The sequence below is a fragment of the Neolamprologus brichardi genome, chromosome 12 (genome assembly GCF_056152115.1).
Source record: "Neolamprologus brichardi isolate AB-2024 chromosome 12, ASM5615211v1, whole genome shotgun sequence".
Classification (NCBI taxonomy): Eukaryota; Metazoa; Chordata; class Actinopteri; order Cichliformes; family Cichlidae; genus Neolamprologus; species Neolamprologus brichardi.
The window spans coordinates 24,760,001-24,776,967 of record NC_142115.1 but is presented as its reverse complement, the minus strand read 5'-3'; the positions used below and the strand labels follow the sequence as shown (position 1 = coordinate 24,776,967).

Below are 16,967 nucleotides of genomic sequence, written 5' to 3'. Positions count from 1 at the left end.
TCGTTTTCTACACACGCACATTGGAAAAGACGCATGCTCAACACACACACATACGCATACCATGCATACTTCACACTAGTGGTTTTGTTACCGCTAGACGGTAAATTTCCCGAAGTCGACATTCACGGTGATACTCATCTTTTATTATCGAGTGCATCCACACACCGCAACCTTGTGTCAGTGCCTGCAGTTTGTGTTGGCGTGTATGTGTGCGTCTCTTTATCAGCATTAAACACTTCCCATGGTCGACTCCACCTTGGATTCATCGCTCTTTCGCGCGCGCTCCTGCGTTATGTCTCATTCACTTCCTTCTATCAGTATAAACACAAGAAAAGGAATCTTGTCCTGATAACAGCAGCAAAACACACACACACACAGAGGAACACACACATTCATGAGCAGAAAACAGATGTGATGATAAATATCCCCGCTCTGGGGTCAGCTCACGGTCACTGTGTGTGTGTGTGTGTGTCAGTGGACTCATACTGTATCTGTCTGGATGTTAGTGAGCCAATTGAGAATTAATTGTTCTGCTCTACTTACACAGCTTTTTCTTTCTCCACATCTCCTTCATTGACATTATATCTCTCTCGTTGACTGAGTAGCGAGCTGAGGAATGAGGGAGGGCGAGGATGTGTGTGTGCCTGTGTCTGGTTGGTGTTATGGTGTGGTTTAAGTAGGAGGCTGTAAGTTTTTTAAGGTGACAGATATGTGTGTTTATGTGCATTTTTCTGTGTGAGTCTGTAAGGGGTGTGTGTGTGTGTGTGTGTTGTCTGTACAGCCACAGCGACTGCTCATCACCTCAGGCCCCGCGGGCCTCTGACTCCTTGGGTGGTCTGGCACACACACGGGATTGTGTGTGTGTGCGTGTGTGTGTGTAGTGGTCTGGCAACTACGCAATATCCAGATTGTACTCTGGGCAGGGCCCCAACCTAACCTCAACCCCCACCCTCTGCACTAGTGCACCACCTTCAAATACTTAACCACAACATTGTACTGGCTTCTATTACACATACATATGCCTCACTTTTTCTCTGCACACTCAGTGTTTTTGCCTTGAAAGGAACTGGAAATGTGTTGAAAGGCAATTTTTCCCTCACTTGAGCCTATTCAGCTTGTGTTATTCTGATTTATATTCAGAGCAACACTGTTTTTGTTAAACAGTAATTCTTTCATTTAATACACTTTCAAAGTAGTTTTGTAAGTTTTTACATTTTACATTAAATTTTACATATCATTTCACATCTTCACTGTCTACACTGCATATGATCACCTGTATTTTTTCCCCACTGTTTGCAACTACAAAAAAAAATCAATCTGATCCTTTTTCTTGATAAAAAGCAGTTTTGTTTGGGTTTTTTCACCTGAAATAACCTTTCTGTTTTTCTTGCAGGCTGCAGTGGTGGTGGTGTTTAACTTTGCCATGGTGCTGCTCATCTTTCCTGCCATCCTCAGCATGGATCTCTATCGGCGAGAGGACAGGCGTTTTGACATTTTCTGCTGCTTCTACAGGTGTGCACACACAAAGACGCTCTTTCATATCTGACGAGACGCTTATTGCTTTACCGTTCTTCCTTTTATGTTTTCCACAGATCTCTTCCATGATAATGAACCGTGTACGCACAAAGCTATCTTTAAAGATATCGTCACCGTAATCCCCCTCAGTTAAAAACTAATTACTGCGAAAGTTGTCTCTTTCCGCCTGACTGCTTGGTTGTTTGACTGTATGTTTATCTTTTCCAGTCTTCATTAAAGTTTGCCAGTCTGCCTGCCAGCCCGGGCATGCTCGTTGGCTCGGTTATTGTACAGATGTGTACACACACTATTAAATTCCACGGTTGGGTCCCGGCCCTATATTTCATGCTGCTGGCAAAGGAGAGAAGATTCACAATAACATAGGGCTAATAAATATTTTTTTGTAATGCAACACTTAACTGTTTCACAAAATCAGATGTTGTACGTGTGTACTGGAATGGTTTTTTTTTTCCGTTAAGTCTGGTTTTAAATTTTGTTTCACAGCAGTGCCTGACAGTGTTTCATCGTATTTATGTCTGCAGCCCTTGTTCCAATCGTGTGATTCAGATGGAGCCACAGGCATACCTGGATGGGACAGAAGGGAGTCGCTACAGCCCTTCCCCGTCATATCGAACCCCTCCTCCCTCATATCACATGCCTCCCCCAAGCTACAGCAGTCCCCCTCCTTCCTACAGTAGCCATGGTTTTGCTCAGCAGACCCAAATCACTATGCAGTCCACAGTGCAGCTCAGGACTGAGTACGACCCCCGAACTCAGGCCTTCTACACCACAGCTGAGCCCAGATCCCAAATCTCTGTGCAGCCCATCAACCCAGCTCCAGCTAGGACCAACCGTAACAACGAGTATTACAGTAGCAGCAATCACGCCAACATCAGCAACAACAACAACAGTGGGGGCCTGAATAATGGGGGGTCTCGAGGTTCTGCCAGCTTCTCCCATCATCATCATCCCGCACCTCCTCCTGCTGCATCGACCCCAAGTGCTAGCTCAGTTGCTCAGGGTGATGGAGCCTCATCGACTGGCCAGAGTCCAGAGAACAACAGCTCTACACGGGACCTGTTGTCCCAGATTGGAGAAGCCTCGCTGGGCCTACGCTGCCTCGAGCCCCCCTGCTCGCGCTGGACCCTGGCCTCTTTTGCTGAGAAGCACTATGCGCCATTCCTTCTGCAGCCCACCACCAAGGTGAGTTCAGTTGCTCTCTGTGTTTCTGTAGAGCAGGGAGACAAAGAAACAAGCGGAATAGCTTCTGTATGAGGTAAAAGTGGGTTTGTGTGCTGACTCACTGTGGTGATAATTTGAATGGGAGGGTTAGTCACCGGAGTGTGTAAGGAAGGAGGAAATCGGGGGTGGAAATTGTGGTTATGTCCTATCTGAGACACACACATACACACACACACAGACACACAGTGGGTGGCCAGACCTTTTAAAGCCTTCCAGAACTGAAATCATGTGGTGGTCTGTACTTGACATTACAAAATGTTCCTCAGTTTCTTTCTTCTTTTTTTTATATAAATTGCTTCACGTAGTCCTGCAAGGCTTTAATCCGGCACTTTACTTTTTGCAGAAAAAAGAAAAAGTATAGCACTTTTGCTACATTGTATCAAAAAGCATCCGACAGCTTATAAACAGCTTATAAACAGGCAGATGTTTTAATTGGATATTTGTTTTTTGATAAAGCTGTCTCTTCATCCCTCTGATTCCAGGTGGTTGTGATTGTGCTGTTCCTCTGCCTGCTGGGAGTCAGTTTATACGGGACCACCCAAGTGAGGGACGGCCTGGAGCTGACAGATATTGTACCAAGGGAGACAAGCGAGTACGACTTTCTCGGCGCCCAGTTCAAGTTCTTCTCCTTCTACAACATGTATGTGGTAACACAGCGCGCCGATTATGCCCAAAACCAGCCACTGCTTCATCAGCTCCACCAGAGGTTCCACACCATTCGCTACGTGCTGAAGGAGGAAAATGGACAGCTGCCTCGCATGTGGCTTCATTACTTCAGGGACTGGCTGCAAGGTAAATCTAAGTAATTTTAAGCTTGACGTACACATGCCACTTCAACCCGACCTAAACAGTGAATAAAACTGAATATGTCAAATTTTTGTGGCTCAGCATTGAACACACCAATGACTGGAGGTGTCATATTTTGGGCTCTCCATAATCTTCTCATGAGCGTGAAAGTTCACCTGGTTTCAAGGATGACCAGAATTCAGCGATTAAAAGTCAAGGTTACTGTGTCAGTCAGTAATTTTAAAGTAATAGGATAAAATGCTGAAAAAAATATCAAAGGTTAACAGATTTTTAATTCTGTAACTCAGGAGCTAAACGGGAAATTGTGGTCATATTTCACATGTGGTTGGATACTGAGTTAGTGACACTAATCATTTGTGTCCACATCACAAATTCCTTTCGAATTTTCGGGTATGAAATGAGTGTGGACAGGTATGGGCATAAACTGCACCTTCTGGTTGAGAATAAAATGGGTCAGATGTGGCATAATGGTTTAGAGCCAGTGTTAGTTCATTTGAAATTTTACCTTTGCTTATTTAACTTATTTAACTTTGCTATTCAGGATAGTTTAGGCATGGGAATAATTTACTTTCCCATGAAAGCATTTTGAGATCACAATTTTATTCCGTGTTTTGACATGAATCCGCAGAAAACAAGATGTTAGGCAGGAGTTCAGAAGTAGGAGGGACTGCACAAATGGACACTGACAGTAGCTGATTAAAATCACTTGTTTCTTCCCTAAGTGGGATTGATGGCGAAGAGTATAGTGGGAGTCAATATTTTTCAACTTCATCTTGGGAAATGTACAATATTCAAAAACCTTTGGCAGCAAATATGTTGTCAGTGCAAATTGGCACGTATTGAACCAGTACTGCCTGCTCTAGTGTTTTTGTTTGTTTTTCTAGATAAAAATTGAATATTTGACACGCAAGACACGGTACACAACGCTTTAAATTAATTTTGAATGGAGAGATGGATGGATTTATTGTTTCATACAGAATTGCAAAGTACCAGTGAACAGTATTTTCTTTCATATGTCAGCCCAATCTATGAATGGCTTAATTCTCAGTGAGGAAATGTACTTAACGATAAAACACATCGTGAGAGTCTGTGTGTGTGTGTGAGCCGGCTGGGAACCACACAGGGAGTGTGTGTGGGTGAGAGAGAGAGAGAACTGTGTCTGATATTGCTCTCTGCAATGGTGGGACAAATTGGAGCCAGACAGGCCAAGGAACGAGACCCAAAACAACATCTCCCACAGACGGACCACAGCATGGGCCTTGGGGGAGAGCCGAGAAAAGAGGAGTGATACACATATGGATCAGAAAGTAGTATAGAAAAGAAGGCAGATGTTACTGATAAAGCCCCATAACGATTTCTTTGAATTAAAAGCAGCAGATTTTCTGTTTTTGAAGTCATGTTTAGTGGTTGAGAATGGAACTGAATTATCATATTAAATCAATCAAGCCTATTATAGAGTTAGGGTTAGGTTAGGGTGTTGTGTTATTTACTGTGTTGGGTTATTGTTTGTTGTGTGTTGCAGTGGGAGAATGAAGATAACAAGGCATATAACCTTTTTAAACATCCACATCTAACCAGTGTGTTTTGCTGTGGTTTCCTACAGGTCTCCAGCAGGCTTTTGACAAGGACTGGGAGGCTGGCCGCATCACCCACAACAATTATAGGAATGGCTCTGATGATGGCGTCCTAGCATATAAACTCTTGGTGCAGACAGGGCGCAGGGACAAGCCCATCAACTTCAACCTGGTACGTTTAGGATTTAAATTGAATTTATTAAAGGGGATAAGCGATTCCTCTTGTCATTAATGCAACACATAAAAGCTCATCCGTCTATCAAATGCATCAGATGTAAATTGAATGTGCTGCTATGGTGATGAAAGGGGAGAATAATTCACAGAGATCATGAAAAAAGCTTCCTGGTCAATGCCCAGGTGCAAACTGTTGAAAGAAAACAAAGCTTTGATCTGAAACAAAGGCTTTAGATGGATGAACACACCTCGGTAAGCTTTTATTGTTGCGTTAGAGAAATCCTGTTCTCATTTGTCAGCTCTAATACTGGAAGTTAGCACTAGCCTGCGAGTGAATTGGTTCCTGATGAATGAAATCCTGGCTATCTGAGTGTCTATTGTCTGGCTATTTGACTGTCAATGGTACACTGCAATTCAAAAGATGTGTGGACATGTTGGGTTAGCAGCTTGATTTGCATTATATGAGGAAGTATGTGCAGATGTTATGTAAGCATAGACCATGCAGACTGTATTACATGGACTACAACTTGATAATAGACTTGAGAGATGCTTCCACCACTTTCAAAGCTCTTTTGTGACGCTGTATGTGTATGCATATCTGTGCATTTTGTTATGACTCTAGGGGAGCCACACCCAGCTTAAAACCATCTCTGACTATTCATATTTTTCTTTCTTTCTCTCTGTCTGTGTTCGTGTGATGACTTTACCGAGCTCAGGAATTTAAAGCTCTCACTGGAGCTGCAGCCTGACTCTGAAAAACCTATTAACTCTTCATTTAAACGATTTGTCAGTGTGTGTGTGTGTGTGTGTATGAGATGTGCGTATAGCAGGGCCTTGACAGTGAGCTGTTTGCCTTAAACATCAAGTCTTTCAGCTTGACACATCATCAGTGCTTCCAGCCACGGTTTACAGTATGAGAGGCTGGGATGGCTGAAACTGGTGCAGAGAAACGCCTGCAAACTCCAAAGTGTCTATAAATAATTAATCTGGATTCTGTGGCTCTAAGTAGAAACCTGAATCTGATTTACTGAGAACTAAATTTTTAAAACATATTTGCATATTTTTCTAATATAAACAATAGCGTCTACTTAGTCAAACTACTTTCTGAGTGGAGCAGTTGAGGTTTACTGGTGTGATATAGAAATGCTTGTCTGTTGCAGTTAATGCATTCTAAGCCTTGAAGGACAAAGAGTGTGATAAACTAATGTCATTATTGCTTATATGGATAGCCCTATGAGCTGACACAAGGCTTCCAGGGTGACTCTGGTTTTGGTTGCATTTATTTAGGTCTGAGATGCTAGTCCTATATCCACTGTACATAAAAGTAAAAATGTCTCCTTTTTACACATACTTAATTCCATAATCCACATCAACATGCAACCAACTGATATATTTATAAGATCTGCAGGAGAAAAGGGTGCTTCTTCTTTTTGTGGCTTGAAAGTCTGCAAGGGGATTATTTATGGTTTGAGTGCAGAACATGACTGTTTAGCGTCATCTCTGGTACTGAAGTAGTTCTCCATGAGCTTCTGAAAGGTTTGCACAGCCATTGGTGAAGCTGAAGTGCAAAATTTAGCCATAAAGTGAGTATACAACAAAGCATGTTATCTGAATCATGTGGTAAGCTCCAGCTGAGCTGTTGAAACTGTCTCCTGCGTGCCACCGAATGAGTGTTTGATGTCCAGCAGTGACTCGAGTGTAGCGACTTGAGCACCTTGGGTCTCGGAAGGAGGTCGAGACAGGAACTTATTGAGGAAGATTAAATCAGGTCTCTTGTATGTCAGTGGAAAGTTTACCAACCTGATAATGTGAAAGTCTGGGGGAGAAACAGGAGGAAATGAGGGGAAAGATTGCATTTGTGGAGCTGGGTAAATGTTCTCAGCTTCAACAGGGCATTGAATGCTTTTCTTAGTTTAGTATCACCTCCAAAAAACAACATATGTGTATGCATGGCTGCATTCTTTGGCAGGAAAACGCAAAAACAGAAGATAAGAAACTGGAGAAATATAAAAACAAAATTCTTGGCCAGAATATCTGCAAACCTCAAACACAAAACAAGCCATGTCCGTTTCAACACTGAAATCATTTTCATCAAGGGTGATTAACTTTGACGCATAGCTCTTCTGTGTCTCCTGTTTATTTGTATTTAGAATTTGTGCAACTCTGTGTTCCAATCATACAGCTCTACAGATGTTTATTAAGGGTTGGCCACCTCTCCCCTTTGCTCTTATGGCTATTCGTTTATCCAAATAAACTCCATTGCAGCAGTTATCTAGCTGACAGGAAACGGGGCCAGTCCTGGTGTGCGGCCCCGTGACATCACTTCCTCTGCCTGTGAGAGAGGTGTACTTGCCGTGAGGCGTGGGGGCCGCCAGCAGAGCTGCGTGGGCTTCCCGTGACAGCTTGAAGACATACAGTTGTTGAGTATCCTGCTGTTAAATTCGATCCAGATCCACTGGAATCTAGCTGTCTCTCTCTCCTGCTCACAAACTCCAACTCGCACCACCACTCGCTCTCTCCCTCTCACTCCCTCTGTCTTTTCCTCCCTCCCTTTCTCTTCCTTTTCTCCACTGCTGTGTCCTCTTTCATTGAGGGAGCTTGAAACAAGTGGTTTCTTTTAGACAGCTCTGTGTGTGCATTTGTATGTTTTGAATGTGTGCTTCTCCTTTTTCTGTGTGCGTGTACTTGTTGAGCAGTAGCTTCCTTTTTGTTCCTCAAAATGAGGACCAGATCTTCAACATCCCTGGTAAATTGCATAGCTAGATGTTTTATTTTGATATGCCACTCTGTGGATCTGTGCAGAGGTGTTCTGCTTTTGATTTGTCCCTACTCTGTGCTGGTGACCATTTGTTCCTTATATGTGTGGCTTAAAGCTATATGCATCGCAATTAAAAAATCTGTGGCGTGCGAGATAAGTCCTAAGAAAGGCCATGCTAACATTATCAAGAGCTCTTTTCTTCTTAGGGCAGGTCCATCTGTGGCGCCAGGCATTCTGGGTACCCACAGGGGTCAGGAGAACCAAGTGTGAGGAACATTTGTACAGATGTTGTGTTATTTTTATAGCTCTACTCCATTTGCTGGGTGGCATTTCCTTCAGTGTTAACAACCAGGTTAACTGCACACAGACGCGCTCAGGGACTCCAGCCAATTTTTTTATTGTTACGCTAACTCAAGCAATTTTTCTCTCCCAACCCCCCACCACAAAAAAAACTACTCCTTTCTTGTACCTAACCCCATGAGTCCAGCTTCAACCCCCAGAACGCTCCCTGCCTCTGTGAAAGAGGGATTTATGGTTCCTAGAAGGGAGAGTGGCAGAGTGGTGCGCAGTAATGGTTTTACCTCTCAGGAGGTAGCAATGCTAGACTACACTCCTGTTTCCACATGGGAGGGCAAAACTAACAGCCCTTAGTGAGACAGTCATTCGCGTCTACCTACTGACTTTTGCCGTCAAGGCAAATGACGCTGAATAAAAGAGTGCAATAAGGCAGAATCACAGACTCACATGCTCACAAAGATAAACAAAGTCCCTCAGAGAGTTTATCCTAAAGAAATCCAAGTTGAGTTGTCACTCAGCTTGGATTTCCTTTTGACAGTTTGATGTGATGTAATTATTTGTACTGTTTTCGCCTGCATGCACAGACAAAAATGGTACAATACAATGGTGCAATGATGTTTAGCCCAGGATGCTAAAATATAATATCATGCTTATGTTAACACAGTAACTAAATAGCTATGTTGCTGAGGCAAACGGGTAATTAGCTTTTCAGTATTGTAGTAATAAAATATGAGAAAATTGCAATTCGAACCTGATAATAGCGCTTATAAAACATAAACGTATTATTCAAATTCTACTGAGGGGAACGTCAATCTTTGTATTTTTATGTCCTCCGGCTTCTCCCACACTACCTGCTTCCTTCCCCCATGGATGGATGGATGATCCAGTAGCTCATAAAGTCACACAGATTCAGTATTTGAATGAATGAGCCTTGACTATGTTTCTGAGATATTTAGCCTGGACCAAAGTGGTGGACCACCTTACCAAAGTCAATAATGCATTCATTGCACTTATTCTCCTAACAAGACCAATTAGAAAGAAAAATACTTTTATGTTTTTGTTCACCTGAGAGTGCCCAACTCCAGAAACTCAAAACACAACCTGCACAGCTCTAAAATAACCAGAATGCCTGTTTAAAGCTTCCTTGCTCAGATTGCTTGGTTCTACAGGCAGCAGCAACAGCTACTTCTTGACAGGAGAGTGTTGCAAGGCTTCCTTTAGAAATTTATTCAGAGTGGTCAGGACGTTGGGTCTGAGGTTGGCCAGCCAATATCTACTATATGTAAAGGGAGAAGCTGATTCAACATTTTCCATGTTTTAATGTGGCATGATAATTCTGGGAAGCTGTGATCACAAGTACGGGAATGTTCAGAAAGGCAACCAGTGTCTGACTTGTTGGTTTTTCTTTGGTTGGAAAGAGAGAGGGGCTAATATTTGACTCATATTTTGAAAGCTGCTCCGTTCTCTTGCGCTCATGCGTGTGTATAAATAAACATTTCTGTGGTCAGCTCACCTGTAGAATGTTATGGTTAAACATCCCTTATTTCTACAATACCTTCATTTCCAGCGTGTACTTAACAGCCGCAAGCACTTCAATTTTTTTCTACTTTTTTTCCCCCCTCAATTAAATTTTTTCCATTTTCTAATAATTCCATTTCAGTTCAAATTTTGATGGTTTGCTTGGGTGTAGTAGACAGACGAATGACATAATGCATTCGATGAATTATGTGTTTGAAAATTGTAATTTAAGAGGCTATACCAAAACCTGTAAGTCTAATATTACAGTCATTAATTCATCTCGTTTGTGGGTTTTGTAGCTGACTCGCCAGAGGCTTGTGGATGCAGATGGGATCATCAATCCCGGAGCTTTTTACATCTACCTAACAGCTTGGGTCAGCAATGATCCTGTGGCCTATGCTGCCTCACAAGCTAACATTCGTCCACACCCTCCCGAGTGGCTCCACGACCCTACCGACTCCATGCCCGAGACACGCCTCAGCAGTAAGTCTGCATGCCCTATGTTCACATTATTTTACCACTGAATACTGAGTAGTGCGACAGAATGGAAGAAATTTGAAATAATATTGCTTTTAGTTCCAACAAGTTCGGTAATCCAGCTCCACATTAATTTGAAATGTTACTGTAAGGTACGGCCAAACATACTGCATTTATTATCTGCTTACTGAAATTTTATGCCTAACTTTTGTGAGGTTTATGAGTCTCGGCTGCAACTTTTTCAGTTTCCATAAGGCAGCGGCTGCATGTAAGCAACGTTCACATCTTGTGGTTTGAGTTATTGGTCCTTTTTAGCTCTAAGTGAGGTATTAGACTTTACTGTACCACTGCAATATGTGTGCATTTGTGCATGACTGAGCTCACTCTGCTAACCCGAGGACCAAGACACAACTTGCTGTTATTCTTTTAATAGTGCCTGTGGTAAATGCTATAATCCTGACTACCATGGTGCTCAAGCATTACACACAAATACACACATTATTAAAACTCAGCGACCCCAAAAACAGCACCCACCCTGTTCTCGTTTCCCTACCACACACACACACACACATAAAAAATATACTTACATTGTTATTTGACTCTAGCCTGTGATTTGGTGTAAGAAGGTGTTACAGGACAAGGAAGGGGGATGATTGGATAATTAAGAGAGAGAGACAGGGTTTGGGTTGGAAGCACAATTGGATAACAAGCAGGAAGTCCTTGACAGCGGGGGGACGTGACTGGATAAGCTGCATGAAGTGTTTGGCTGTGCGGGAGACCCCCGGAGCAGATCTATGTTTGCCAAAAGCCACAGGTGTTCTAATTGAAATTTATAGTTGAGACTATAATGGGCCATACCATGTTAGCAAGCTCTTCCATCTAACCCTACACTTACTATGAAATGAATACATTCAAAGCAACATTAGACAATACTACAACATGTTCTATAAGATAAAAAATAGGCAGTAGACTGGTCTAGTAGTCTGGTCTTTAGTAGTGATACTGCAAAGCTACTTCTAAGTGTAGCAACTTCTAAATCTTTTGTAAACCCCTACTATGCCTCCATAGCATCGTGACAGGCAGATATTTACGTGATCACACATTTATATTGTGCCTTACGTGGTGGTGCTAAGATTAGGGTGTGGTAATGGCAGTGATTCTGACATTGTAATTACCTTGAATCATCGTTAGCTCTGACAGTCTGCTGTGTCTGGAACTGATAGGCCTTCATTAGCCAGGCTGGGCCACAGGCTGGCCAGAACTGAGTCAATGGAGGTCTGTTTCACTCTCCTCCGCCACCCCCACAGAACACACACACACACGCACACATGCACATACGCACACATGCACATACGTCTGCAAACGTAGCTTCTCTTGGAACAGAGCTGCATTAGGGAGGGAAAGCCTTGGTATTCGTGGTTTGGATATAGAGTCTCAATTATTTCTGCAGATACACGAAATGATCAGAATATAATGAGAATTAATCAAAATAGACAAATGTGATCTGCAGAGGCCACTGTTGATTTATCCGATTGCTTCGTCGATGTCTACAGTCTTGAAACGTTATCATCTGTGTGGTCTTTGCTTCCAAGGCCCCAAAGAGAATACTTCACCAGTTGCTTCATGGCATATGTCATATAATGAAAAATCGAAGTCGGGGGGGTACAGCTTTGCTAACAATTAAACCAACCTTCTCTGATTTTCTCACCATCCAGTCCCGGCTGCTGAGCCCATCGAATACGCACAGTTCCCCTTCTACCTCAACGGGCTCCGGGAGACGCCGCAGTTTGTGGAAGCCATCGAGAGCGTACGGGCCATCTGCAGCAACTACAGCCGACAAGGCTTGCCCTCCTACCCCAACGGCTACCCTTTCCTGTTCTGGGAACAGTATGTTAGTCTACGCCACTGGCTTCTGCTGTCCATCAGTGTGGTGCTCGCCTGCACCTTTCTCGTCTGTGCCCTTTTTCTGCTCAACCCTTGGACCGCTGGCATTATAGTAAGTGTTGGAGAAAACACACCACATGCACAGAGACAAATGCAGTAACTACAAATATGTGGTATGACGTAGCTCACACGTAGCTCCATAGATTGCAGCAAATGTTCTGAGAGATAACTTTAGAGAAAGATACAAATGTGTCTGCTACTTCTAAAAAGGTTTTTGGCTGCTTGACATAGAGAGAGAGATCTTAGCTTTCAATTATTTAAAAGTCAATTTCTTCCCTCTCTTCATGTCATTTCCTGGTTTTTGCGTGTGGTCCAGAATGCATGTCAGGAGGAGAGAGTCGGAAAAGAGAAGGGGCCGGTGCGTGTTATCGTAGCCCCAGTCACCAGTGTTTATCTTGTGCTGTTTTGTTAGGACCAGTCTGTTTAGTCTAGTCCAATACTCCCAGACACAAATTCTGAAATAAATGGGAAGAGGACAAAAAGTTGCCCCAGCAACTGGCTCCCACTCTAAACCTGTAAAATGTTTGATTTTATTTCCATCTCTAACATTCATCCACTCTTGCTCCTCTCAGACGAGACGTTTCCAAGGATATTGGCAAACATGCGTTCGCATACACAAGCCAGTTCTCAAAAACACTTTGAGCACTCTAGTGCATGTACATACTTGCACACACATACAGTATGAATGTTTAAACTCGCAGGTGATAATTCACACAGAAACACGTACAAAGAGTACTCTGGTTTTTCTCTCTAGTGGGTTGTATTTTACAACCGGCAGTGGCCAGGCCACCCGAACCTTGAAACAAGGGAGGAGGGGACTTCATGTTCATCCTCTTCAGGCCTTACTAGTAAGATCAAAACATCAGTTATAAGAGAGTTCTATCAAAGCCCAAAGCACAGGCAGCCATACAACATCAAACTCTCAAAGCCTTCAAGCCCTGAAATCCACTATGACCATGTAGACAGAGGCTTTGTGTAAATATCATATCTTGTGTTTAGATTTATACAGTTAGTTTTTAATCCACTTGATTTTGACTCCTCTTAACACTTAAAATCTGAATGGGTCTCAGTACATTTAGAGCAATCCTTTGTAATCTCAATCTGTGTTCCTGATTTATATTATTTATAGAAAAAACGTTGCTTAAACGAAACAAAAAGGCAGGTGTATACAAGGTTTTACCTTTTAGTAATAGTAAATGTAATAACACAATATAATATAACACAATGTAATATAACACAAGAAAATGTGTTAAATCTAGTGACATCTTTTCCTCAAACTATTTTATTTTAATATACAGTATCTGCACACTTGTAATTAGATCACCCAAAATGCCCTTCAGAATAAAGTGGCAGACACACCACACAGTACAAATACCCTTTGTGGATATGCACATACTCTGTGCTGGGTCACCTATAGGTGTACGTACACATAGTTACCTCCTCTACCCACCTTAACCCTCTTCAAAGGATTTGGGCCCCGTGTAACCTGACACCTGTCAGCTGATAATAGCAGCTCCTGTAATGCTTTGCTCTGGAGTCTTCACAAACACATACATTTCACCCACATGTATGGTTACTGCTCAACACATTTATAAGGCAGATATACTCATACATATCACCCTCGTGTGTTATTTCTCTGCCTCATCTGTCTTGTATGCAGTCAAATTTAAGGTCAAATGGAAGTTCACACAGTTAAAGCAGGGAATAATGATTTGTTCTTTCTATAATAAGACAGCATAAAGTAGAATAACTCCATTTGTGGTAATCAAACCCACTGTGCTCACGGACAAGTTTTACCTGTTTCACCTAGCAAATGTGCATTATAATTCTGAATCAAAAGTCAAAGTCAAACATCGAAGAGAAAAAGGCGATGTCTCCTGAAAAACCTACAGAAACCATTTGAATGGATATTGAATAAAATAAAACAGTTGCAAACACTGAATCGTGCAGGCTTTTTGTAACAACTGGCACTTTCTATGTGTAAAAATGTTTTCGAACTGTGAGTTTATTAACCACACAAGTGTAACTAAAGGTTCATGTAAATTGAACAACTACCCACATTTCTCACAGAAACTCCTGCTTTTTCTTCAGGTGTTGGTGCTTTCTCTCATGACTGTGGAGCTGTTTGGCTTCATGGGGCTGATGGGAATTAAGCTGAGTGCCGTCCCTGTTGTCATTCTCATCGCCTCTGTGGGCATTGGAGTGGAATTTACTGTCCATGTGGCCCTGGTAAGTTTAAAAATGAATTAGTGAATTTACTTACTTTCTAATCCTAAAGGCTGCTTGCTGGAATGGTGAGGTCTATTGCTGGATGGATTCAGGTCTCTCTGATGGTTGTGGAGCAAGTTAACCTTTTGAGAACAAGACATAAATTGTTTTTTGTTTTTTCTGTGTGTTGTAGGCATTCCTGACAGCCATAGGGGATCGTCACAAGCGGGCAGTGCTGGCACTGGAGCACATGTTTGCACCGGTGCTCGACGGTGCCTTTTCCACGTTTTTAGGCGTCCTGATGCTCGCAGGCTCTGAGTTTGACTTTATTGTCAGGTCAGTTACAAAATCAAACTCACAAGAAACTACTGCTTTAATTTGAACTTGAAACCATGCATATTTGCACATACAGACGTTATCATATATACCTGTATACCACACAGGAATCCACCTCAGACCCCGATCATGCATGACAGCTACTCTCTTCTTCTTTTGCTTCTCTTCTTTAAATCTCATCCAATTTTCACTACCACTAGCAATTATTTATTATTATTTACTATTATTATTTATATTTTTCCTCTCTTTCTGGGGGATGATCTCCAGGAAACCTCACCAAAAATCTCTTTCCTTTTTTGCCTTTTCTTTTATCTACCTCTTCCTCCTCCTAATATCTGTCGTGCCCGACATTTTATGGGAAACCAGGGAAAGGGTTGAAAATTAAAGGTGAAAAATAGGTGGGGGGAGTAGGCTGTAAGGGAGGTGAGAGAGGGGAGCAAAGTGAAAGAGAGTGAGTGAGTGAGGGAGAGCAGGAAAGACCTCTGGCTTTTGTAATCTCCCTCAACTGGTTTAACTGCCCTCACTAGACATTTATAAGCAGGGAAAGGAGTAACAGAGTGGGGGGGGGCAAGAGAGCAGTTGTACAAAGACAGGAGAAGTGGAAATTAAAACCGACACACTGCCGGAGCGCCGTGCAGGTGGCTGCTTTTGTGTTTGCACCTTCTTAAGCGTCAGACAGAGAGGTAGCGACCAGCTGCCGTTCAAGGGAGGAGTATGAATGATTCTGTATGTTCTCAACTCCTACAGTATTATGAGAAGTTTCCCCAGACTTTAGTGTGTAATTTAAAGAACCTTATGTCTTTACATGGCCATATGTACACACATTCTTGGTTGCTGCCAGATGAGGTAGCTGTATGATTTGGCCTGCTTCTTTGAGAGCTAGAATCACTGAACTCCATGTGATCTGCAAGCGTTCATCTGTGCACGCCCGCACAGTTACACAGTTCCCCCCTCGTATAGACACACCAACCTGCTCCCTGACCCTTTAATCATGGGGGTCAATGATGGTGCGCCTGCCAGTGAGAGAACACACAGATACACACTCAGAGAGACACATACAAACATACGCACACAAACTGTAGAGGCCTATAGACCTTCTCTCCGCACCTCCAGTGGTGTGCTCTGGTTTCTGGCTCAGTCTCGGGCCTCCATTTAAAGGTTCTGCTGTTGTCTGAGCAAACAAAGCAGCGCCCCAAGACGGTGCAATAACAACAGGCCCAGCTCATATTTTTCTGCTTGCGCCGAAAGAAATGCTTCCCTGACTTTCCCCATCAGCCCTGTGAATGTTTTCACTCTAAACAGCCTGGCGGGGGCATGCAACCTGGTATGTGGGCTGCACGCGTGCACACGTACATATGTGTGCACATGTTTCTTCAAACGTGACGTGGCTTTTACTCCTGATGCTTTGTATGGAAATGCAAACCATAATTATGAAACTGTTATTTTAGCTCTAGGTAGCTATATTTAAAAAAAAAAATCATCCTAGGACCGTAGTTGATCATTATCCGATTTAGGAAATGCAGTCCTTCTTTTGCTCCCTGCATAGACTATTTATCTCTATGCAACTAAATCCTGACTCGCTGCAATTGGTTAACAGAACTTGTATTTCAAGTTAACTACAAAAATAAGCCAGATGCTCTTGCCCCTTGTCTATAGATTGTGCCTCACTGCCTCATCATTGCAGTATCAGAATTTCTACAAGTCACTTCATCCATCTTTTGGGTAGCTTTGCATTGGTTTTTGGGTTGTTGATTTTTTTTACTCGATGTCTGTTACTTTCCAAGTAAACCAAATTGAAAGGGTGAGACTGTTTCACTATAATTCAGTTTTCTAGAACTGTGCATGAAAGGCCACCCCTGCTGTGTAGACAGGGACCCTTGCTCCGTACTTGTGGATAGTCCTTTCCACAGTGTCCCTTCATTCTCTACACGCACACATCAATAAAACACAACTGAAGGATTAGTTATGAATGTGCACTTAATCTGAGGCCCAGCTGCATGGCACATCTACACCTTTGTTAGCTCCTATTTACACCCACCCGTGCACACACAAACAAAGAACATAGTCAAGAGTCAAGAAAAAGCCTTCATGGCGTGTCCCTGAATACCTGAGAGCTT

At 42.7% G+C, this 16,967-nt stretch overlaps 1 protein-coding gene across 1 annotated transcript in view; it reads left to right on the top strand.

Moving 5' to 3' along the window:
* The window catches only part of ptch1 (patched 1), a 47,672-nt gene that overhangs the window by 27,519 nt on the left and 3,186 nt on the right, over positions 1–16,967 (top strand). Inside the window, exons 13-20 of the mRNA XM_006789807.3 lie at positions 1,394–1,512; positions 2,058–2,718; positions 3,240–3,549; positions 5,168–5,310; positions 10,185–10,368; positions 12,078–12,358; positions 14,398–14,535; positions 14,708–14,850. Coding sequence (XP_006789870.1) covers positions 1,394–1,512; positions 2,058–2,718; positions 3,240–3,549; positions 5,168–5,310; positions 10,185–10,368; positions 12,078–12,358; positions 14,398–14,535; positions 14,708–14,850 — 1,979 coding nt within the window. The remainder of the gene's footprint in view (positions 1–1,393; positions 1,513–2,057; positions 2,719–3,239; positions 3,550–5,167; positions 5,311–10,184; positions 10,369–12,077; positions 12,359–14,397; positions 14,536–14,707; positions 14,851–16,967) is intronic.